Source organism: Notothenia coriiceps, unplaced genomic scaffold (assembly GCF_000735185.1).
Source record: "Notothenia coriiceps isolate Sejong01 unplaced genomic scaffold, NC01 NC01_scaffold00020471, whole genome shotgun sequence".
NCBI classification, from domain to species: domain Eukaryota; kingdom Metazoa; phylum Chordata; class Actinopteri; order Perciformes; family Nototheniidae; genus Notothenia; species Notothenia coriiceps.
Genome location: NW_011353172.1, coordinates 74,132 through 98,401, shown reverse-complemented (window position 1 = coordinate 98,401; position 24,270 = coordinate 74,132). Strand labels below are relative to the sequence as shown.

The 24,270-nt window shown below is 41.2% G+C and overlaps 1 protein-coding gene across 1 annotated transcript in view; it reads left to right on the top strand.

Moving 5' to 3' along the window:
• The first annotated feature begins 6,470 nt into the window (after window positions 1–6,470).
• The window catches only part of LOC104952719 (brain-specific angiogenesis inhibitor 2-like), a 70,337-nt gene continuing 52,537 nt past the window's right edge, over window positions 6,471–24,270 (top strand). The window contains exons 1-6 of the mRNA XM_010779583.1: window positions 6,471–6,687; window positions 8,926–9,009; window positions 10,681–10,869; window positions 18,478–18,639; window positions 23,441–23,605; window positions 24,000–24,164. Coding sequence (XP_010777885.1) covers window positions 6,471–6,687; window positions 8,926–9,009; window positions 10,681–10,869; window positions 18,478–18,639; window positions 23,441–23,605; window positions 24,000–24,164 — 982 coding nt within the window. The remainder of the gene's footprint in view (window positions 6,688–8,925; window positions 9,010–10,680; window positions 10,870–18,477; window positions 18,640–23,440; window positions 23,606–23,999; window positions 24,165–24,270) is intronic.

Here is a 24,270-nt window from a genome sequence, read left to right as displayed (position 1 = left end):
ATTTTGGCACTGTACTGTATCCTTAGCACTGTGTTCATAAATTTCACCCTGATTCTCGTGGTCGATATGGCACTCTATAGAAGTCACCTGTACATTCCAAAAGAGTGCCGACAACTAAGTAATATACAAGCTCCCAAATTGTAGTTAACCCAGTAACCTCGTAATACGTTTACATAACAATGACTTGCATACAGACTAATTATCCCCTGAATTCGGTCTTGAAACAGGTGACACTTAAGAGACAGAGTAGGCAACATTTAGGTGAAATCAACTGGCATAAGACCAATAGTTGTTAGATATTAATTATAGCAAGACACGTTAACTCTCGTAGAGTATAATCTAAAGTGCAGAGTTCTAGATAATAAGTAAGAGCTGCTTAGTACTAACGAGCCACTCAGAACGTATGTTCCATACAGGTTAAGCAGAAGTATACCCGAAAGACAGAGAATCTTTTGACATAAAGCTAGCTTTTCGACTTGTGGTACAAGTTTATGAGAGTTGGTAGAACAAGCAAAGCCTTCACCATTAGGAGGCATCTATAACTAAGACACGGGACGACGCGAGAACCGACGACACAAAAGAAGTGTAGAGTTACGATATTTCCGGTCTACGTGAACGGTCCAGACGAGACGAAGCAGGAAGAACAGGTCTAACGATTAAACGTGTACACATCCAGACCGTAAATCTGGCGTCGGACATGCTGCTACCATATCATCTGATACCAATTGCAATATGCACGGGCTATGGTACAATGTAAATCGAGTTCTCGCTGCGAACACGTCTAGGTCCGAGAGTCTCGTACCGAGTATGAGATAGGTAGCTCTGGATCGGAATTGGCTTCTCGTTGTAGTAGCGTGCAAAGGAGAAGACAGGGTTTCAGACAGACATAGGCGACAGAAAGACAGACTGACGTCGACATAGTCTGGCATGGACTATTCAGACAGAGAATGACTTAGTACCGATTTCGGACCTGAGACGTCTAGATCTACAGAGTATCTTCAGGCTTCAATAAAATATCTACAAGTGCCTTACCATAACCTCATAACAGCGCGACATAAGACAGGGTTGAACGATTCGAGGACTACTAAATAGTCACGGGTAAAGAGTACTCAAGTGTCTTTACAGAGCACTAAAAGACAGAGGACTTGTTTCATGCATGGAGAGACAACTAACAACGAAACCTTAGTCTCGCAATCGGTCACCTAACATGGTCTCAATTTAAATGCTACTCGTAATAGTGACCAACACATATTAGATGACGCTTGACCACGTGCGGCGCGGTGGACTGTGGTCATCTGCGCGCCGTCAACGAGTCTAGCGTAACGTGTCGAGACTGCAAAGATGTAGAGATAACACCCGTACTATCTTAAATAGATCGCATTGTGTACTAAGGACAGCACAAAGAGTTGAGACAGCACAGAAGCTAGACCAAAGGCAGTTCCACGAGGATGTAACAGACGACAGAAAAAGGATGAAGGAGATACAGAACTTTATTCTACATGACCAGCGCGACTAGGATACCGGACGGCAAGTGAGCCGAAAGAAAAGGTCGAAACAACAGTATATGTTTACGAACGTTGGACATTGGTTACCATAGATGCAATCGTTCGCGACAATTTACGCACAGATGAGCGTAGTGAAAGACCAGTAATTTTGTGTAAAGGTTTCACGTGTATGAGATGGAGGTATTAGTAAGGGTATAGGACTCGAACGACTCACAAAGTAAAACGCGACTAATACTCCGAACGAACAGGAGGTACTGAGGAGAGATTGCAAACTGGAGCGTACACGAACAGTATCAAGTACATCGAGTGTGACGAATGCTCTCGAGCGCGGAGTCTAGATAGTAGGACTGCGCAGAGGATCTAACTGCCCGCAGGCGATACGTGCGGAGTAGAGCAGATGTGCTGACGGGAGACTCGGGAAGCTCGCGGACCGGAGCCGCTACGCAGTCGGCTAGGGGAGAGAACTTCTCGTATCCGTTGCCACTATGTGTTCGTGTGGCTATGTCGATACCGTTATGTGAACCTAAATGAAACAGAGCCCGATGTATATCCGGTCAACTTAACTGCACAAAGAACGATAAGCGACGAAGATGAACTCGACAGAGGTAATGTAGCGCAGAATGACCAAAGTGAGTTATGCTTCTGTTACACACAGCGAGCCGTAATCAATACGATAGAGTAAGACGCAACTACAAATCGTCTCACATAAACTGTTGTGTGCTGATCGATGCGTTCGTTGGACGAAGTATCGTCCACGATCCTCAGACTTCCAGTCCAAATCTGCTATCAGTATCGAACAATTGGGAGGTCGAGAGGGACAGATGAACGGACACAGAGGCGAAGAAGGTAGAACGTTGCATGAAGTTGACTAAATGTACAAGACCCATCGAACACCTAGGTGACCTATAATATTACCCACTATACTCTTATACCTCAGGTTGGTTGGTGAGTTGTATAATAATTCACTAGCAAACTGTTTTAGTACACCCATACAAGCTGTAAAGTTCATCGGAGTGTCTCTAAGGAACTGATGTAAGCGCTTGGAGTGACTACGCCTAATGTCTCCCTATTCCTGGATGCCGGCTTAACAGCAAAAGCAATTCCCGGCAATGATGCATATGACGTAATTCACCGATAGACCTGTCGATTCACAAAGTCACACAAGATGTCATTCTCCCGCAATTGGTCTTGCTAAAGTTGAACATAGAAGTGGAGGAATATTGGCTATTGTCGTCGTAGGGAGGAGAAGAGTCTGACGGAGTCCAGGTACGCCTTCGTCACCACAGGGTTGACCTTGTATCCGTCAATCCTTACACGAAAGGTACAATATAGACCTCCGTTAGATCCAGTTTACATCATACGTACTTCGTACAGACGGTACTCAATCAGCACTGTATTCTTAGTAAGAACACGGAATTCAAACTGAAAAAGACGTAAAGGAAAGTCCAAACCAGTTTTCCGCCTATTTGCGTCAACAAGTATCCGCTGAATCATTTGATGTCATACAAGACCGAGGTTCCTTAAAACCGTTCTGTTTATTTATCAAAATCTTTATTTACATATATAAACTTAATAATTAAATAACACATAAAGGTCTTTTCTTCTAGCACGAACTGATTCTAGATCATCATCGTTACGTCCTAGGGATGCATAATGGAAATCATCGGGATTTCTTCCCATGTTACCAGTATAAACCCATATAACTAGGAGATTATGTACCTTAAAGTCGGGTAACAATTAGACAGATAAATAGGTGGTTACCGCCTGCGAAGTTATCCAAGTACATAACGGTATGATAGGTCTCATTTGTTTCTTCGGAGGGAATCGTTTCAAACTCTTACTCTTACATAAAACAAAATGTCGCTTGTCAAAAGACCTCTAGTGACAAGTTTACTTGTAATATCTGTGAGTTGTGATTTCTCGAACTCCGTGCTTGAAAGTATTTTACTCTATCTGTTTTCGTCTTATCTGTGTAAGTTCTTATGTGCATGTCCATTGGACAACTAGAAATAGGGAGTTTCCTGAGATACCTCCTGCTCCTGTCCTGTCAATCCCAGACCAAAAGTGTGTCTGGAGTGCGAAAGTGAGCGGTAGGAGAAGTGGCCAAAGAGCCGTTTGTCCGACTCGACGTTTCCAAGCATTCTACCACTACTAGTAAGCAAACATGGTAAAAAACACAATATTTATACAACAGTAGTTCTAAACATTTTCCGTCTATGTCTCTCTACACGAAAGAAGTTTCTACATCGCGCGTCTCCTAGGTGGTGTGAGAAGGACAGACACGAAATTCATAGACATCGACCTCAGGCCATACGTGACATCGGATACGAATCGGGAGTACCATGTGCTTGTCCTTCTCATTTCTGGCTTCCTGATGAAATACAATGGCCACCAAAATTGGTCTGATTGTTGGGAGTACCAAGAACAACAGTACATGTTCAACAGTCCAAACGCATGGTAAGTACACGCTAGTGTTGGGATAATCGTTGGACCTTACCATAGTACCAGCCGCCACAGTACTCAGGAAAGATGAAAAATCCTGAACACATACGCTTCATTTGCTTATTAGAAACATCCTAACAATTTCCAAGGAAATTTTTTGGAAGCGAGTAACGATCGACAAGGGTATACGAAGAACCCGCAGACAGCACGACTTCGATTTTATTTTGCAGGACTGAGGTCGATACATACTTGTAAGAGTGGCTTTCCTCCGTTTAAACGGTTTTAACAAGCTGTACATAAATATTCCACCAGGCTTAGAAATTGTTAGATATAAGAAGGGTTGTTTTCCACTCAATATACCGAGAAATACACACGCAGTATATTAGACTCTGTGGAGAAAACGACAAGAGAGGACAGTCGAGTCCGTAGATCCAGTAGAGACTGACAGGGGTTTCTCGCACCCGGCCACAACGACATGTCCATCAGGCTAGAGCTGTGGTGGAGAGGATTTTCGCTCGCAAACTATGAACGTCGACTTTGAGAGTACACGGCTGTGGTGGAGTATACGTTCGGTGTTACGAGGGAGCTACTAAAAATCAAAAACACGACGAAAAGATTGATTGCCACCTTTGCTGAAAAAAGTCCCCCTAAAGGGTTGGTCACAGTAGCAGGCTTACTCTCGTGCGTGTAAACGTCATGGCCATTAAGGGGGGACTTTACAAAACACACCCTGTTATTCGTGATCGGTTTGTACAACGTTTCCCCAGGTCGGGTGACACAAGGTGACATCGAAGTCATGCAATCCCGATGTCGTTGGTACGTAAACAATATAAGATCTTTAGTTATAGCTGTATGACAGGTCACAGAACGCATTTATGTAATGCCAGGCTGAAGAAGCGAACAAAACTGAGCGAAAGGCGGGGGCAGCCGGGAGGAGGAGAAGACAGGCCCAGTGAAGGAGAAAAAGCCCAGCCGACGACGTAAGTTATCCTGTCCGTGACACTGTAGCCGATGACCGTCACTGTTGTACCATCTGCTCTTCGTCTCCCCTGTGTGGCGTTCCCTTTTTCTCTCCCTGTACTGTTGTCTCCTGTACGCAACACACCTCTACACATCTTACAACCGAATTACACATCCACTTATGATACTACATACAGCCCACCCAACCGCTACACCCAAACACAGACAACGCCACAACGTATAGAAGACGTGGTGTACTCCACACACACACACCGACACACAACACACCACACAATCATCATCACCTACAAAACAACACACACACCCCGGACACAACAACACCACGACCGCCGCTGACCGCATCACACCCCCAACACCCCCACAAACACCGTACAGTTACTGGTTACGGACGGAGACAATTTTATGATCACAAAACTTGCAGTTCAGGACATTTTGGTGTCTGTTGTATATCAGTCCGTCGTGAACGTCGAAATCCGACTACCCATTGAGTGTTGGGTGTCGTGGTGGTGTGGGTGGTGTGGTGTGTGTGTGTTGTGTGATAGTGTGTGTGGTGTGTGTGGTGTGTTGGTAGGGTAGCGTCGTGGGTTGTGTGTGTGGGGGGTGTGTGTGTGTGGTGTGATCACATCACCGTACACACGTCGACACATTATCTGGTAATGGGTTTTGTTTTGCTGTTCTTATCTCCCTGTGTTTTCCTCCCTGTCGTTAGTTTCCCTGGTGTGTCTGATTGTCTGATTGTGTTCACCTGTTGCCCTTGTGTTTCTCCTTCCCTGCCCGGCTGTTTCTTGTTTCGTGATTACCCCTCCCTGTATTTAGACTTGTCTGTTATTGTGTTCGGTGTCGGTTCATTGTTTGTCTTTCCCTTCATGTCATGCTCCATGTTTGTCCTTGAAGTTTTGGTCCTGGATTATTTACTCGTGCTCCCCTGTTTTGGTAATGCTAACTTTGTCTCTTGTTTTATTTTGTCATCGGCTTTTTTGTAAATTAAAGCTCGCTTTTTAGTTAATACTGCATTTGGGTCCTACCTTTTCCACGCACCCTGACAGAATGAACCGACCAGTAATGGACTCAGCAGTTTCTTTTTCGTTGGCTCAACAGGCGGATCACCTCAAGTACGCCCTAGAGTACATTTTTTATACTTGGTTGACAGCCTCATCCAGACGGGCTAAAGAGGCTGCTTTGAAGGAGGCACGCCAGGAGGTTGCTCGCACGCCCTGGCTCAGTAGCTCGTTGCTTGAGTGGCTTACAACTTTTACAAGCAGCCCTGAAAGCTTGTCTTGAGCCTCTGACCCTTTCTTGGAAGTACGCCCTAGAGTACATTTTTTATACTTGGTTGGCAGCCTCATCCAGACGGGCTAAAGAGGCTGCTTTGAAGGAGGCACGCCAGGAGGTTGCTCGCAAGCCCGGGCTCAGGAGCTTGTTGCCTGAGTGGCTTTAAACTTTTACAAGCAGCCCTGAAAGCTTGTCTCGAGCCTCTGACCCTTTCTTGGGGTCTGGCCTGGCGTTTGGAGGTCCACGGAGCCTCCAAAAGACCTCTAAAAAATGCAAGGTCAGGAAGCCACCTCGTCCTCCAGTACCATCCCACACAGCCATGGATCCATGCACCAGTACCGGCCCACACAGTCATGGTCGCGGCTTCTGTTTCCGGTCCCAGCAGCAGGAAGCCAGCTCGTACTTCTGCTCCGTGCCATGGTCCCTGCTCCAGTACCGGTCCACACAGCCATGGTACCGTGCTCCAGTCCCATCCCACACAGCCATGGTACCGTGCTCCAGTACCATCCCACACAGCTTGTCTTGTGTCATGTCACAGTTTTAGTTTTTTGTGTCTGGTAATGGGTTTTGCTGTTCTTTTCTCCCTGTCGTTAGTTTCCCTGGTGTGTCTGATTGTGTTCACCTGTTGCCCTTGTGTTTCTCCTTCCCTACCCGGCTGTTTCTCGTCTCGTGATTACCCCTCCCTGTATTTAGTCTTGTCTCTTATTGTGTTTGGTGTCGGTTCATTGTTTGTCTTTCCCTTCACGTCACGCTCCATGTTTGTCCTTGAAGTTTTGGTCCTGGATTATTTACTCGTGCTCCCCTGTTTTGGTAATGCTAAGCTTGTCTCTTGTTTTATTTTGTCATCGGCCTTTTTTGTTAATACTGTATTTGGGTCCTACCTTTTCCACGCACCCTGACAGGGACTGTCGATTGCAAGCTACAAATATCTAGCTCAGAGTAGGAGCAATATGTCCTTGCACAAGGTTTTAGGTGTAAGATATTACTGTAAAACCTGCAGCTCAGCAAGTGGGCGTTTGTACTGTGCTCTGACCCGACTATAGCTAATAAAAACCTGTGAATCCCAGAGCTGCTGGTATGTGCAGCACTACTTTCTGTTTGATTGTCACATGAAACGCAACAGTATTTTACAAGTCTTTTTTAGGCAAAGAGTCGACTAGATAAAATATGTCTTCGAAATACTTTCAGAGCGTTGTTGCACCATTTGCTCGTCTCAATATAGAGAAAAAACACCCTCATGCATCGTTTGTTTTAACAAGGGCCAGATGCAGATATTATCTACACAGCACAAAAACACAACTATCACATTGTTTCACAGAAAGAATATTTTTCTTTGGCCTTAAAGCACAAGTGGTCCTGCTGAGAATGAAGCACAACACAAGCGAATGGGAGGGAGAGTTAGACACCATCGATCAAAAGGCGAGATCTAGACCCTTTCAAAGGGTTATTTTTGTAAAAGGCCAAATTAGAGTGCTGTTTGTGATGGGCGCTTGAACAATCAGACCCTAACTACGATTCCCATCCATCCATATTGTGTGTGTGTGTGTGTGTGTGTGTGTGTGTGTGTGTGTGTGTGTGTGTGTGTGTGTGTGTGTGTGTGTGTGTGTGTGTGTGTGTGTGTGTGTGTGTGTGTGTGTGTGTGTGCGCGCGCGCGTGCGTGCGTGCGTGCGTGCGTGGCAAGGATTTCTAGTGCATTCATGTCTGTGTTCTTCCTCAGGCCAACCTTTTGACAGAAGTTAATGTGGGAAATCTCACTTTTGCACTCTAATTCACACACAATGACATTTTCATGTGAACTGTATGTTTCAGCTGCTTCATGTAATTTCAAGCAATGAAGAAAATCCCATAGGCAAAAAGTACCCAAGTATAAAAACTGATCTGTTGAATCAAAGATTGTTTCTACTGCCGAGGGAGTTGATTAAGTCTTGAGTTGCTGAAACTAAGCCTACAAATCAATTTGCACAGATCAGAACAGACTGTGCCTCCGTATGTTTGTACCAATTGAGATAAACTGACTTAGATATGTTGCATGATTTCGCTTTCTCCATACTTCCTCTAGGCAATTGTTCTGTTTCGACAAATCCTTATTGCTCTACACTTATATGAGGTGTTCTAATATAAATAAGCTCTCTGACAAATCAGATCCAGGCCATTCTCCAATGTAGCTTTTACTATTTGTACAATTTCATAACCATGTCAAGGCTTTTTTTATAGCTTGCTTACTTATCGTTCCTCACATTGCATTTCAACCTATATTTAATTGACATTTCATGCTTTGCCTCTAATGAGACGGTAAGCATCCACCTGATTTTCTGAGATTATACTGTAGACTTGACGTTCTGTTACATTTCAGTACGATGTGTGCTGAAATGTATCGGTGTGTGCTTTAAATATTCTGTAACAGGGAGCAAGCCAAGGAAATGTAGGCGTCTGTATATTATTTTGCCAGAGTCGTGTTTGGGTGTACTAAAAAACCTGCTTTTTTAAAATTCTCTGAATGTACAAAGTACATATCGATGCTTATGAAGACTTGTTGACTACAGCTTTAAAAACAACGATCTGTATGTCTTGGCACAAATATTTGTAGTAAAGGAGGTTGATATCTACACACCAGCATTTATGCTCTTAGAGTTCAACTTCGTGCTGCATTACCTATATCCAGCAGTGCTATTCAATACAAGCTGAAAAGTAAATGTAAGTAAAATCTAAAATGTTTCCATTTCAGACCCATATGATGATGATGATCTGAAGGTGAAGACCCAGAGACCTCGATCAGCTGACCAGCCAGGTGTGTTTCAGGCACAAACTGGTGAGTATGTGTGCATGAGTCCAGCCTGGGACGCAAGAATTCAACTGAACAGGCGGTGTATGTCACTAAATAAAAAAGTTCCTTATAAATAATTTCTATACATTCACCTTCCGAAGCCTGTCTGATCTCCGGGGCGGCTACTGTAGTTGGCCGTTGCGTGTGTGCGAATCGTACATAATGAATAGGATTGCAAATGACAAATGGAATTATTTATGACATAATCCATATTGAATATGTCACATGTAGTTTATATAAGCAGAGGAATCTGCCTTATACATACATGACATTACATGGTGGCTGATTCACCCGCATTAGAATAGGTCATACACACATTTGTGCCCATAAGCATACACATATAAACACACACACATTTACATATTCATAGCTCCCAGTGTGTGGAGGAGGGAGTCCCTACCACAAGGGAAACCCCTGGCTCTGTCTTGTCCTTCTCATCCTCCCCCCACCCCTCTTCTCCCCATTCTTCCACTCCTCCAGGCATGTGTGATGAGCTTAAGCCCTGACTCACGGCATGCTAATGGAGATGTTATGCGATTAAAGGACATGCAATTAATTTGATTTCCTTCTTTGCCATGTGATGACGCCTCGATCAAAGGACACGGCGCTCATAAACAATTTAGAAAGAGAGAAGCGCGATGACTTCACACTTTTTTTTCTCGCTGTCAAGGGCGTAACTCGGAAGGAACAGTGGGAGTCTCTTCCCAGCCGCCTGCAGAACTCACAATCCCCCACAAAACATCCCAATCTTTGCCACTAAATTAACAACTAAAGCAATCCTTCTTGGATTATCTGGGAGATCTTGTGTTATCATAATTCCATGAGTATTCATTTGATTGAACAGGATCATCATCCTTATGAATATTCATCAAGGTGTATTCACATTAAGGAGCTTGAATCGAATCCCCCATACTTGGTTCTGCAGGAATATCATACAGACTATTGGGTAATGACAGAGCATCGTAGTTTATGTCAAGATTACACCCTTGAAAAAATGTACCCTTTGTAAACCGAGCTCAGAATAAATATCTTGTGCTTTTATCAGGGGGAAAAGAAACACTAATCCTATAACTAGAAAGAGTCTGTTGAAAAGTCCCAGGCTTTTCTCTTGACAAATGTATGCATTACAATTGAGTTTTTCTTTTATTGTACCACTGTAATAATGCAACGTGTCACTGCCGTCCTACTGTAGGGATTTTCATTTTATTTCAGTAAATAAACCTAGAATTGCCAACATGAATCAATAAAGCAAACGTGATGACTTGTTCGGTCCTGGGAGCATTTGGAGGGAGAATTAAGTGCTGTCCACTCACAGTTACGGTAGCTCCGTTTTTGTTGTGGCTTTTTTTGGCTGTATTACCCCCCATGGTAAAAGTATTACAATCACACAGTATAAACACTTACAAATCTAACGAGACAATATGAACATGCATGTCTAGACCTACATGGATGTGTTGTCACCTGTTGCATCCCCCATGCTTTATTACTTTGGTTTAAAGCCTTGTTTTTTTTACGATAAGCTGTTGTTTCAGTAGGCTGTGATCATTCCCAAAACAACTGCCTCTTCAGTTTTCACTCTCTCAGAAGCGGTAAAATCCCTAAACTAGAATCATTGAGAATGACCCTGTCTCTGTCCACCTCCGTCTTGCTCTTCAGGCGACCCTGCGGCAGAGGAGTGGTCTCAGTGGAGTGTGTGTTCTCTTACATGCGGGCAAGGCTGGCAAGTGAGGACGCGATCATGCGTTTCCTCTCCCTATGGGACACTATGCAGCGGAGCCCTGCGGGAAACACGCATGTGCAACAACACCGCTTCCTGTCCGGGCGATCCGGGCATCTCTGGCTCAGGTATGTTCACTAACTTTCAGCATTCCCTGAAATCCCAGAGTGGAGCCAACAGGTTAGAAACGTCGTCTTACAAACACAAAATAACAAGGGTTTTATTTTGTTCTTTGTATTTTGTGCCGTTTAATTAAGCAAGGGGTTGAAATAACTGCCACGGAAGCCTCTTTTTCTTAATTTCTTCAGTCCCTGCTGACTTCTACAGGGTGCTTTTCTACCCATATGGTGTTTTGGGATATGCCCCCGGCTTATCTAATAAGGGAAAAATAAATGAAAACGGTTTAGCATTGTTGCAAAAATAATGACCGAATACATACAGTATGTGAATTTACTCCAGGCTACGGTTTGGTTTAGTTTTTTTAAACGTGCAGATTGACTAAAGGCAGCTTTTAAACATAAGCTCTGTGCTAAGCGCCTCACTCACCCGTGCAGCATTTACTTGTCTGTTTAGAATGTGTTAGGAAAGCTGTAAAACTGAAGAAAAATAATGACAGTGTGAAAACTCTGTCACTTTGGAGGAAGGTAGGCGGCAAGCACATGCACACACACATAAACTCACCCACACATATACACACACACACACACACACATACACACATACACACACACACACACACACAACACACACACACACACACACACACACACACACACACACACACACACACACACACACACACACACACACACACACACACACACACACACACACACACACACACACACACACACACACACCACACCACACCACAACACACACACACACACACACACACACACACACATCACATGGGATCTACTCAGCCAAAACACAATCTAACCAAGCAGAAAATAACCCACAGAATGAGAATCTAATTTTGTCATTTCGATTCACACTGCTGGCCAGTTGAGAGAGAGGGAGAGTGAGGAAGAGAGAGGGGGAGACAGACGTGACACCTAAGCTCAATGTCAGCAAGTCTATTAGACTTTCCACAGCTCAGAAGTTCATACTTCCTGGATTCTCTATATGTAGCTCTCCTCTTTTACTTTTCCGTTCAGCATTGCTCCTATTTCCATTGTATTTTCTATATCTACGCATGCATGCATTTGGTATAATGAATACTTAGCTGATGTTTGATTAACAATGAACGGTAACATTTACTAAGCTTACATGGACATTTAAGAAGAATACAACCATAAAATCACCCTTGGCATGTTGGCATTACAGTTAAAACATCAAATCAACATGTAAACAACAGCAACTGCATCTTTTGATTTGACATTTTAGATTCAACGGCTTCTCCAAAACATGTTTAACTGATCAAGTAAAATGTTCATATGCAAGCCTGCTCTGCCAATTCAACCCTGTCTGCTTGCTCCAAAAAGGCTGGATCAAACTGATGAGTACCTCAGCAACACACAACACAATCAAGCCAGATCAAGTCGCTGGGGGAACTTGTGTTCCTCTCATTCTGAATAATGTGAGTTCTGCTCTGGGTTTGATTGCCTGTGTAGGTCTTCACTAGATGAAATGTTGAAGTGCTTCCCGTCTTGTTCTGGTTTGATTGGTTGTCCTGATTGCATTTGAAATGAAATCCTGATTCAGTACTTTCAGCTCCAGTAAGGACCAAGATTCAGTGTTGCTCTGTAACATATAGCGTGACACACCCGCAACTCAGACCGAACTGTTGGCACTTTAGTTGCATTACAGGCAATGTAGGTGCCAAGGCTTGACAGGGGAGAAAAATGTATGGCACAAAAAGGCAATATCTCTTGTTCTGCTGCATCAATTTTGATACTTTTTAACTGTCCATTGTGAGCCCGAGAGTCTTACGTTGGTGCTAAGTTCAATCAATGCAGTACTCTTTCAAGCTCAAGGCTCTGGCGCTACAGTCTTAACCACAATGGAGACAGTCAAGGTATCTGCTAGCTTCACATTGTGTTGCCTGTCTACTTCCATGGTGCTTCACATGAAGAAACACCCCAGTGGACCAAAATGAACAGTGGAAAATCTCGCCTTGGATATTTTTTCCACGTGTGAACCTGTCAAAACCTGGAAATTAGATTCTTGGCTCCTTAAATATAGCAGTGTTTAAGCGCCTGAACAAGTATGTTCCTTAACGGAAGGAAGAAGGCATGATTCTCTATTTTCTTTTTACATCTGTAGGCTAACATCTCTGATCCCTGTGGCACCTGAGAAAGTGCATCACAGAACAACAGCACCAATGTCCTCCATATAGTTCCATTCTAATGATAACAGTGATGTTTTTATATGACGGATTATGAATTGAAAAGTATGAGCCCATAACTTACAAAAATAATAATAATTAAAAAGGAGAGACTGCTGTCTACGTGTCATCGTCAAAGCATTGGATGGGGTCATTGGGCATCAGCCTCTAAAAAGAGTGCCACCTTTGGACAGGTCCTTTCCACACATTGCTTGAAAATAAGTGGATGAGGAACTATTTTATTGGAAAACCTTCAAATTAGACAACATTTTCAAATGTCACAAGCTTTCCCTATGTTAATTCCTCTGTGCCACATTTTTGCTCATTCAAGGTCTTTGCTTCTAAGTGTGCACAATGTATAATGTGTTGCTATTGTTATTTAATAGATACTTATTTATCATTATACTTCAAGTGCAAAACAGTGAGTTTCAATTGCGATTTCTGTTTGTTGGTATGAGTTTGCATATTTTTTATTTGCACACTTGTGCTTTCACTTAAGATGTAGGTGTCATTCAGTGCTTATTGAAGTCTCTAAAACCATAAAGAAAATATGAAAATGGAGAAACGAGAAGCAGATTTTCCCCTTCCCTGTCGGTGCATATGCTAATCTTGTTTTTATGCAAATGCACCAACGCGATTTGTATATCTAAGTGCCTCATTTTCCATTCAGTGTCGAAATTAATATCCTCAGCCGCTCCTTTGATGGGATATTGGTTGTTGTGTTATGTGCTGTTTATTATTTCATTTATTCCCCCACTCCTCTGATGTTTCCGGACGTGGTTCTGGAGGGGTGGGGGGGCACCTCTGGGATTGCCTGAATGGGATCACACCAAATTCAAGTAGACTTAGAATGTGGGGGTGTAAGCAAAGAGACATACAAGTGTTTAATGAACTTGATGTGATATAATTTTTTTTAATAGTTTTCTTTTTTTTTATTCTGATTTAAAATCTGTTTGTTGGATTGGTTGATCTATTTGCTCTTAGATTAAAGCCTAACAAAAAGACATGACATGCATATGTAACAATCTCAATATAATGTTTCCCTTGCTTATACATCAAATGCTCTAAGATCAAACATATGCAGTTTGAATCCGAGAAAATCCGACACATAAACAGCTCACGCATGCAAGCATGAGCCTTTTCAACCCTGATGTTTAGAACATGACGGCCAATCGAGCTAGCTCACTGATTTATCTGAAAGACCTGCAAGGAAAATGTTCTAAATAAACATCTTCTATTCTGTTTCATATGCATATTATGCACTCAAAAATATACAAGGCACACAAGCAAAGTGTGAACACGCTCACTATTTCACAGTTTCTCCCAGAGTATCCTGAGGTGGGGAGAGTACAGTCTGCATACTTAAATTCAGTTGGCCAGAATGTTCTATTTTCGGCTTTTTTTAACATTTATTTGTGTTTGTGCAAAAGTTAGGACTTGGATGTATTGGTATTTTATGAGTGTGGGTGGATATGTCTCTGGGCACATCTCTGTGCATGCGTGTATGTGTGTCTGCACAAGTTAGGGAACATCAAAGAAAAGTAGCTTGGACAGAAAGCCAATGAAGTGAAAATAGAAAACAAAAAAAATCTCCTTGTTTTCTCAAGGATAAAACTCCTAAATTAAGGTGATACAGATAATCCATTTTAAGTAATGCACTGAATCTTGACAAAGCAAACTAGGCAGTAATTGCTTTGGCAAATTAACTTTTTTTGAAATATGTACTGAAATCTTTTATGCCCCAAGGCGTGCAAAGTAAAGTAGTATCCCTCTACTTCTGTTCCGTTTAGCTACTGCTCATTTACCATAGATTCAGTGACATTTAAAATATGGAGCGGAACAATTGTGCATTATAAACACAGTGTGTGTGGGTCAGTGCGTAGTCAATCGCTGCTCCATCACACTTCCGGGAATGATTTAGAAAAGAGACCCAGGGTGCATGCGAGGATACATGAACTAATGGCAGAAGAACACACAAAATTAGACTTGCACAGAGCCTTATAAGCAGCTTTATATAATGCAGCAACCAGAGGAAACTGCTACTAATGATGCATTCTTAGGATCAATATCATGCATGTGTCCAATTAGAGAATATGCATTTGCAAAAGCTAGAAAAAGTTAAAGCTGATATCTTTTTACATCATCCATCATTAGTACTTATATTTGAAATGAAATAGATATTAAAGACGAGAGTGGTAGTTTTGCATCCTAATTAGGCATAGCTGTATTCTCTGTGGTGTGAATGTGTGTCCTGCTAAGTGTGTGTGCATGTTTGAATAAAGAAAAGTGTGCATGGACATTTTCTCCTTTCTCTTTGAGCCTATTTGCATTTGATTTAGAAACCCAGGCCAGGAGTAATTCATTCTATATGCCACCTTTTATTTGAGCACTTTTTTTCAGCCGACACACTTTTTCACCATTCTCTTGCAAAGATGAATATCTGGCGTTCATTGACTTTGTGAATGGGTGTTAAGAGATATATCTGTCACTTTGGGGTTTCAAGGTTCATCAATTTGTTATTTATTTTTATTTTTTCCTGCTGCTTTAAACATGTTCTTTTCCATCTCCCTCTGTGACTGCAACACGGGTGGCAATAACATCCCTTTTTAATGTGCACAGTTGAACTACAAAGAGCTGTTTTATGTTAATGGTGTTGTTAATATAGACAATATTTTTCAAAGAACTACTTTTTTTATGACTGGAAATACAACTGGATGGGGAGTGATTACTCTGTCACCAATAGGTGGTGTAAGAACATCCTAAATGCTGTCTCTGAAGACATTTGTATCGTGTTTGTTACTCTTTTATTTGCTTATCTTTTTCTACCCATGTCCTCCTATCTCCAACTTATATTTTTTCCACTAATGTGTCTTAGACCCAAAGCTGCTCTTGCTTGGCTTTATAGGCTAAATGATTGGCTTTGCACAGTCAGACTTCAGTTCTTGGTTTGAGAGATGGAGATTACATTTGGATGAATAAGTAATGTCTTACAAGCAATCTTGTAGTGTCGAAGTAAAAACTAAAAATATGCTAAATAACAGAACTGCGACTGAAGTGTGTGTTTTTTTGTACTGGGTTTGATAGATGAAGATTCGATTTCAATGAATAAGTAATGTCCTACAAAGCAATCTTGTAGTGTCCTAGAAAAAAGGGAGGTTAAAATTGCTCCTACTGAGCTGATTGACTGTATTTTTATTTATTTTTGAACTTGTTATTGTATCACGTTGCTTCTGTGTTCTGAAAAAGTTTGGCAGTGTGGGATGAGCAACACCTACGAAATCTGCCTCACTTTGAGGATTATATTTTATTTTTATCAGGACTTGGAAATCAGTCTTATTCCATATTTGATACCAGACTAATTTCGGTATTAAGAACCCAACATTGCCTTTTATACTGCAATAAAAAAAATGCTTTCAAACCAGTAACATGATAATGAAATTTAAAATAAATAAAAGATTGCACTGGTTGTTCATTGCTGGCCAGAGTACGACTTAAAACTACCAAAATGATTGGATTGCACTTTAGCTATTTTTAATTATTCTTACAGTCTTGATAACTTGTTTTTGGTTTGTCCCCGAATCTTGCTCAAACTGATAGCAAACGGTTCCAAGATTGACGCTAACCTAGCCGGCGCTATTCTGCTATTTAGTCCGATACAATAAAAAGTTATTGCCATTGTAACTTGAGTTATGTTTTGCTTTTGGGGGTATGCAATGTGAAATCAATATTAAACAGCTCATTAATGAAGTATCCTCAAAGATAAGTCCTCAATATTTAAAATGAGCGAACAAACGTTAGCTTTATCCATCGGTTTGCTATGCAGCACTTACAGAAGTATGGGTTAATATTTAACCACTATTCTCTACGTTAGAAGTTTTTTTGTGTAGTGGAAGCTTTTTAAAAAATACATATTTGCTAAGTTAACATCTACTTGCTTGTACTTCATTTCAGCACGGCCCACTTTTGAGCTGGAAAAGGCATTTCATAAAGTTTAAGACTAAAGTACGGATACAATCCCCATGCTGCTTTTTTCCTTCTACTCTTGCAACATACGGTATAGCCATTTTGTAGAGCAGCTTTATTAAGAAGCACTGATACCATCTTTTTAACTTAAATTGAGGATATTTCACTATTTACCAGCTCTCTATATCTCTGTACTTTTTAATACCATAACTCTCGCTCCATCTCAGCCTTCTACTCCTGCTCCTCTGAGCCTCGCTTCACAGAGTCGGCTAAATTATTTATCGCCATAATTTATTTAGCTTTGCTCAACACAGGACCAGCAATCTTCATCCTGCTGTCTCTAACTTTCTCTCCCTTCCCATCCTTATATCTTGGTTTCTATATTTCGTTCAGCATCTCTTCAAATGTTCACCTCTCTCTTTTGTCCATGTCTTTCAACACGGCTTAATCTCCTCTGGTCTCTGTCTGAGGCTTTCAGTGTTTTTCGAAAAAACGTTGTTTTTCTTGGCCTTTTTTCTTTTATCCCAAAGTCTGATAAACGTTTTGAGCCCATATCTTGTTGTGTTCTTTCACATTCACTCTCCTCCTTTCACAAATGTATCTGTTTTCATTCATTCCTCTTTTCGTCTTATGTCATTGTTTCCTTTTTTGGTGTCTCCTAATAAACATTCATTTTGTATAATTGTTCCTCTATCTGTCTCAACATAATCATACCCAAAGGTTGTTTTAGACAGCCTCAAATGATTTCAGCCCTTTTTGAATGTTTGTTTATATTAGTTTTTCTCTTAAATGGCACAATATGCCAACCTAACAAAGCTTGAATACTGTGAAATAAGACATGCAAAGACCTGGTGTCAGTAAAGCAGCATCACAAAAATTCACATTGTCTGCAAAAATGTTGGGCAACTCTTCTCATGTATTCTTTTAATCAATGTATTTCATTGTTAGTTGATGTAAAAAACAAGGGTTGAAATGTGCAATAGAGATAATACAAAGCAAAAGGGAGGGAAAAGGATGAGAAACATTTGGATTCTTTAATTGGTGTGTGGCGTGTTTGAAGTCAGTTGAGTGTTGGATCGTCTGGGTACCTCTACATACTAACTGAAAGCTTTAATACTTTCAGAGGTAAACTTTCCACATTCGTTATCATGACTCAAGCTGCATGACTTCAAAAAGCGCCCGATCCTAACCTCCATTCTCTTTCATGTAGCAGCATGTCAGTGCGGCTTCATTCTCAATGCTTGTTGTCCATTGAAACTGGAATGTTTTTTTGTTGAGGTCAGAAGTTCACCTCCTTCATGTTTTTTTTAAGGAATGTGCTCTCAGACTCATTCGATATCTCATGTTTCTCCCATTCTCTAACCCTCCTGCCTGCGATGGGATGCTCCGACCAATCCCTCATCTCCCATCCCCATGTTGTGCGTATGTTTGTGGGTGTTTGCAGTGCATGGGCTTTGGGAGGAGTGGTCGTCATGGAGTCTGTGCTCTGTGACCTGTGGGCGGGGCTCCAGGACTCGAACCAGGAAGTGTGTAAACGGAAGCGCGGCAATGGCTTGTGGATATCCCGAGACTCAGACCAAACTCTGCAACATAGCAGTGTGTCCTGGTTAGTACCATCTCCATTTACATGATACACCCAGACCAGCATGTCTCTCTGTCTTTTCATGGATCACCATTTTCAAAAACAACTTTTATATGTACACTTTCTCACTGCATTTATGTTTTCTGTTCTTCCATTATGCTCTTGTAGTGACCAAGTTACTCCCTCCTCTACTTAATTAATAATTGGACTAATACTAATACTATAGGAGCAGTTGAGTAGAAAAACATACACGCTAGCCTCCATTAGCTACAGCTTAACTTTTCTTAGTTTTAAATAACATTTCACTTTGTTTGAGGCCTTAACTACTGATCTCTAGTGGTGCTAAATAGTAGAGTTAGCATGCTGAACTAAGATAGTAAACATTGTAAACACTTTTTTGAGGAATGAATTAGCTTTATCATTGTGAACATGTTAGCCTGCTGATGTTAGCATTTTGCTCAATGCACCATTGTCCCTATAGTTGGTTTGACAGTTTGCTGCTTTCCTTTTTCTTTCTCCTGTCTAATGTTGTACACAAGACCTACTGTAAAAACTATTTGTTTCACTCGTTATTGGAATTCAACAAAATACATACCACAATGCAAATGGCTAAATTGGGCTTACTTTCCATGATTCTATAGTGTGACAATAGTAGTTATGGGTGTAAACAAATTGGAATAATGCATGAACACTTCCAATTTGGAGTAGTGGGAAATAGTTTCCATTCTAACTTTTCTGCTGACATGGCGTGAATGCAACAACCTCCATATGTACCGCCTGCTTATGCTCACTGCTTAATCTCCTGCATACTTTTCAGTTTCATGGTCACCTCTGGTCAGCCATTGCAGTCATGCCCACTCCTCAACGCTCACACCAGAAATCGTGCTGGGTCGTAGCCTAGCAACGCCTTTAGGTTGGACTTCTATGCTTCCTCCATGGTTGGCTCGTTTTAGATTGCTAAGAAGTCCTGCTGTGGAGGTCTTCAGCTTTTGTCTCTGAGATTACCTGTTGGGTCTATACCTTGTCAAGAACAGCAATAAGTCACTGGTGCAGCCCCATCTAATTCTAGTATCAAAGGTATCTCGGGACTTTATTCCAATCTGGCTCAGGCTGCCCAGCTGAAACATCTTCATCAGGCTGCATTGGAGTGGAAAAGGACAGACTAGCTTGAAATAAGCTCTCAATACCAGACTCTGACAAAACAGAGAGGGAGGTTTTGGCCAACAGCTACCTCAGCCTATCACAGAGGAGGTTTCCAGATTCAAACATTTGAGATGAAAATACTTACATCTACCCATTAGATGTGATCAGCTTTATGAAAGGAAAACTCTTTGGCATTTTGAAACTACACTTCAGGCACATATATTGCCACGGTGCGATGTTAATGTTTCTTTAAAGTGTCACTTTTGAAAACCACTTAATATGAAAGCATTGACATTAGAACGGAATATTAATTCCAGTTATTAAATGTGTGCTTGCTGCGTTCTCAGCATAACATTGGAATAATGGAATAATGGCATCAATGGACACAAACTAACACACAAGACGGCTTGTAAAACAATTGCTGGCTGCTTTGTTCTTTTTTAATAATAACCGTTTTAAATCCCGACTTGTTTTGAGTGTGTGCTTATATAGTATGTACTCACTCACTGGCTAAGCAATTATAACAGGGTGAGTGATTTTTATTTACAATTGCTAAGGTAAAGAATCCTTTTTCTTTTACCTTTATGACATTATATATATTCATATATATGTGAATGCCACTGAAGCCTTTCTTGGCTAAAGATTTAGCGTTGTTATGCTCCCGACTGAGTCATGTTTTTGTGTGGCTTTTTTGTTTTAATGTTTTTTTTCAAAGCAGTGGTTTTATAAGGTTAATATTTAAAAACAAAACTGTCCCCATTGCCAGACAAGGAGGCTGCAAAGTTATGGCTCAAAGAGGAAGAAACAGGGAGACGTCGTAATCCAAAGTATTGCCTCCGGGATGTTTTGCCATGCTGTTTTGGGAACAGTGATAGAAATAGGGGGTTTGGGAGGAAAGGCTCTTCCTTCAAGGGCCTGAAGGAAATGTGTGTATGTGTGTACTCGTATGGTTTATGTGTTTGTGTATGAGTGTGTGAATCTATCACAACAGATTATGCTTGCTTATGGGAGTTCAAAGGCAAATGGTCCTTTGAAATGATGAATACCAGCACAGGCCTTTTGGCAAAATCCTCCATGCATAGAAAATAGAACTCTGATGGGTCCTCTGTGTGTGTGTGTGTGTGTGTGTGTGTGTGTGTGTGTGTGTGTGTGTGTGTGTGTGTGTGTGTGTGTGTGTGTGTGTGTGTGTGTGTGTGTGTGTGTGTGTGTGTGTGTGTGTGTGTGTGTGTGTGTGTGTGTGTGTGTGTGTGTGTGTGTGTGTGTGTGTGTGTGAGAGATTGGATCTTATTTGAAGGCAGATATTCAGACAGTATACTATGCCATATAATATTCTCTATCCATACTGCACAGTGTTAAACCCACATAGGAATTAATCAAATTTGTTCTATTTCTCTAGTATTTCTTATCTCTCTTCACAGTGGCTCATCACGTATGTAAACACAGACTAAGACATCAGACAACTGCATGGATGTTAAGGCAAAGCTGTAAATGTTAATGGCAGCTGATGCATCACATATGACTACATGACTACAATCAACAGATTAAGAGTTAAACCGGCTGAAATGTCACATGAATAATTGATTTTAACAGACCTTTTATAATGTCAACATCTGAAACAAGCTATATATAAAATAAACAGTCAGACATGAATCCCTACATGTCATTGGCCATACTGTCTTAATAGTTTAAGTCACTGGCAAGAAAACAGCCTCCCAGGAGAGAGTTCCCGTGCTAGGTTTCTATATGCCGTTTGTTTTGTCACGTTCACACTGAAATTCTATCCAACAGTGTTGGCCCCAGCTAGTTGGAACAGAGTAAAAGCCACACACAGCGTGATTGACCACATTACCAAGGATAGATGGCAATGGCTTCCCACTTGGGAGAACCAGACAAATACATTTACTGGACTGTACTTCACATTCTCTGCTACTTAAAGCCCCTGTGTGTAGAATGTGTGCCTCGATATATCATTTTGAGCCCAAACAAGTAACAGTTCTCACTTTGAATTGATGTTCTTAATATAAACACAAATAGACAGGCTGATCTATTAAACAATAGCTATATACAGACCAGGATTCTTCTCTTTTTCATAGCCTGTTAAGATGTGATTAAACTTACCTTGACTTAATTTATTCTACACAGTTTCAAAAAATACTTTGCTTGAACTATCAGAGCATTTATAATGTATATTTATTTTCAGCATAGACCTCTGCATCAACTCGGCTTGACTTAAGGTTACATTAAATAGAAAAATCCAACTTATATCAGTTATATGCAAGCTCTACAACAATATTTTTGATTGATCAAATGTCTTTCGATTGTAGTTAAACCAACAGATAATTCTCACCCAAATCTGCTTTATACGGAGTTTGAATGTATTAATTTCGTCTTACAGTCCCGTTTCCATCAATCACTTTCAAAAGCTGGCAGCTTTTTAAGCAAAACATTGTTGGATTTGAATAGATGGTACAATATATAATACATAATTGCTCGCTGACTAGCTCACCATTACCCCTTAACAAGGTCATCTGAGTTAAAGGTTTTGTGAGAATTTCAGTTAATTTCGAGTATAAAATCATTACACTTTGTTCAGTACAGTTATGTTACAAAATAGGATAATTCAAAGCATATTTCAGGTCCATATGCTGGAGGCAGGACATAGTAACAATGCTGTCAACATAATTGAGCCTTGTGTTGTTTGAAAAATTCAAATTATCACCTCTAGGAATGTGTGTCTGATTAAACAAACAATACATAAAAAAAAAAAATCAATAATTACCATTTGCAACAATACAATATTAAGCCCCTTTATAAAGAGTATTATAACATATACATGGACATTGTCACAGGTTGGTAATTGGTTCTCCTGTGGTTTTTCGGTTTTACTCAAGGCTTCTAATTAAAAATGCATTGAGGAATGAATTAAGAATATTTGTCATTTGCCTTTTCTCAGCAGAACGATGTGCTCTGTTTTGTGACACAGATCCTCAAAATTGTCTTTTACAAGCTTTGAAGTTAATGGCATACTAGAATTATGCACCCACTTAATGATTAAACTCCCTGTTTGAGATGATATAATGCAAAACAATCATAATTGTTTTGCATTTCGGATATTCCATGTGACGACTCAATTACTCCAGGAATGCTCTCTTATTAAAGGGGACAGTAGGGGCTTTGATTACACCTGTGCTCATGAGGCTTTGGTTAAGCTATTTTATTTGCATGCATTGTTACGACTGGCAGGTCTGAATTGTACTGAAATGATGTGTATTCATCTATTTCTGCATAAACAGTCAATAATCCACATGTGGAGCCTTTCTAATATCACTTTGAATGAAAAACCCAACAGTCTGTACTCTGTGTGAACTCTTTAAAACACTGCATGATATAGTAATGGGAAAATTTCACTACAGATATTTATAATGTCCATAAAAGAAATAAATATGTTTGTTTGTTTGTTGCTTTGAATGGAAACACATTTTATATTCTGTTTACTTGTAGCCCTCTCACAGTTTCTGTCCTGTGTGTTTTCTGCCTTTGCACCTTTCTTGACCCAAAAATCTGCTTCACCAATCTGAATCAATTTCCCCTTATTTCCCCATGTCTCTCAAAATCTTCTTCTATCAATCTCATACATTTTCCTGTCTCTCTATGTCTCTCACCCCCTTTCCCCGCTGTCTAGTGGAAGGCCAGTGGTTGGAGTGGGGGCCGTGGTTGAAATGCAGTGTGACCTGTAACACGGGAAGCCAGCAGAGACAGAGGCGCTGCAGTGCGTCTGTGCACGGCTGGGCTGAGTGTAATGGGGATCATCAGGAGAGCAGAGAATGCACCAACCCTTCCTGCAGTGGTAAGGCGTACAAATGAATTATTAGTATTCACACTCGCAAACGCAATTATGCAAACATGCATTATCTAAAGGCATCTGTATGGTTTTCTTTGATTCTAGTCCACACACCAGCAATTTGTGTGTTGAGACCCAGTTTGTTTGGACTGGGGTTCCCGGAGGACAAACATACTAGTGTGTTTTATTGAGCCTAGGGCCCACAATGGGTTCCTATTAATTAAGTTACCACACTGAAAAATTGAAAAAGCCTAGAAATTGCTGCCTTGAAGTTGTAACCTAAATTTACTACTCATCAACAACTCCCATATTTTCTTCACCTAACATGCTGCTTTCTTTCGCTCTCACACTTCCTCTCTGCTCCCCAATCTTCTCCGGCGGTGCTATGCTCCTGTTCTAGGTGGAGGTAACTGGGGCAACTGGAACCACTGGAACCTCTGCAGCAAGACATGTGACTCGGGTTGGCAGCGCCGCTTCAGGATGTGTGAGGGGACCGGAGACCAGGGCTATCCATGTGAGGGCTCAGGAGAGGAGGTCCGGGCCTGTAATGAGAAGAAGTGCCCTGGTCAGTGACTCTGAATGTGTGTGTGAGCGGAGAAAATGAGGGATTTATGTAATCACTATTCATGCTTGGAAACTTGCTTGGTTTCATTTCTCTGCATGCGGCTCCT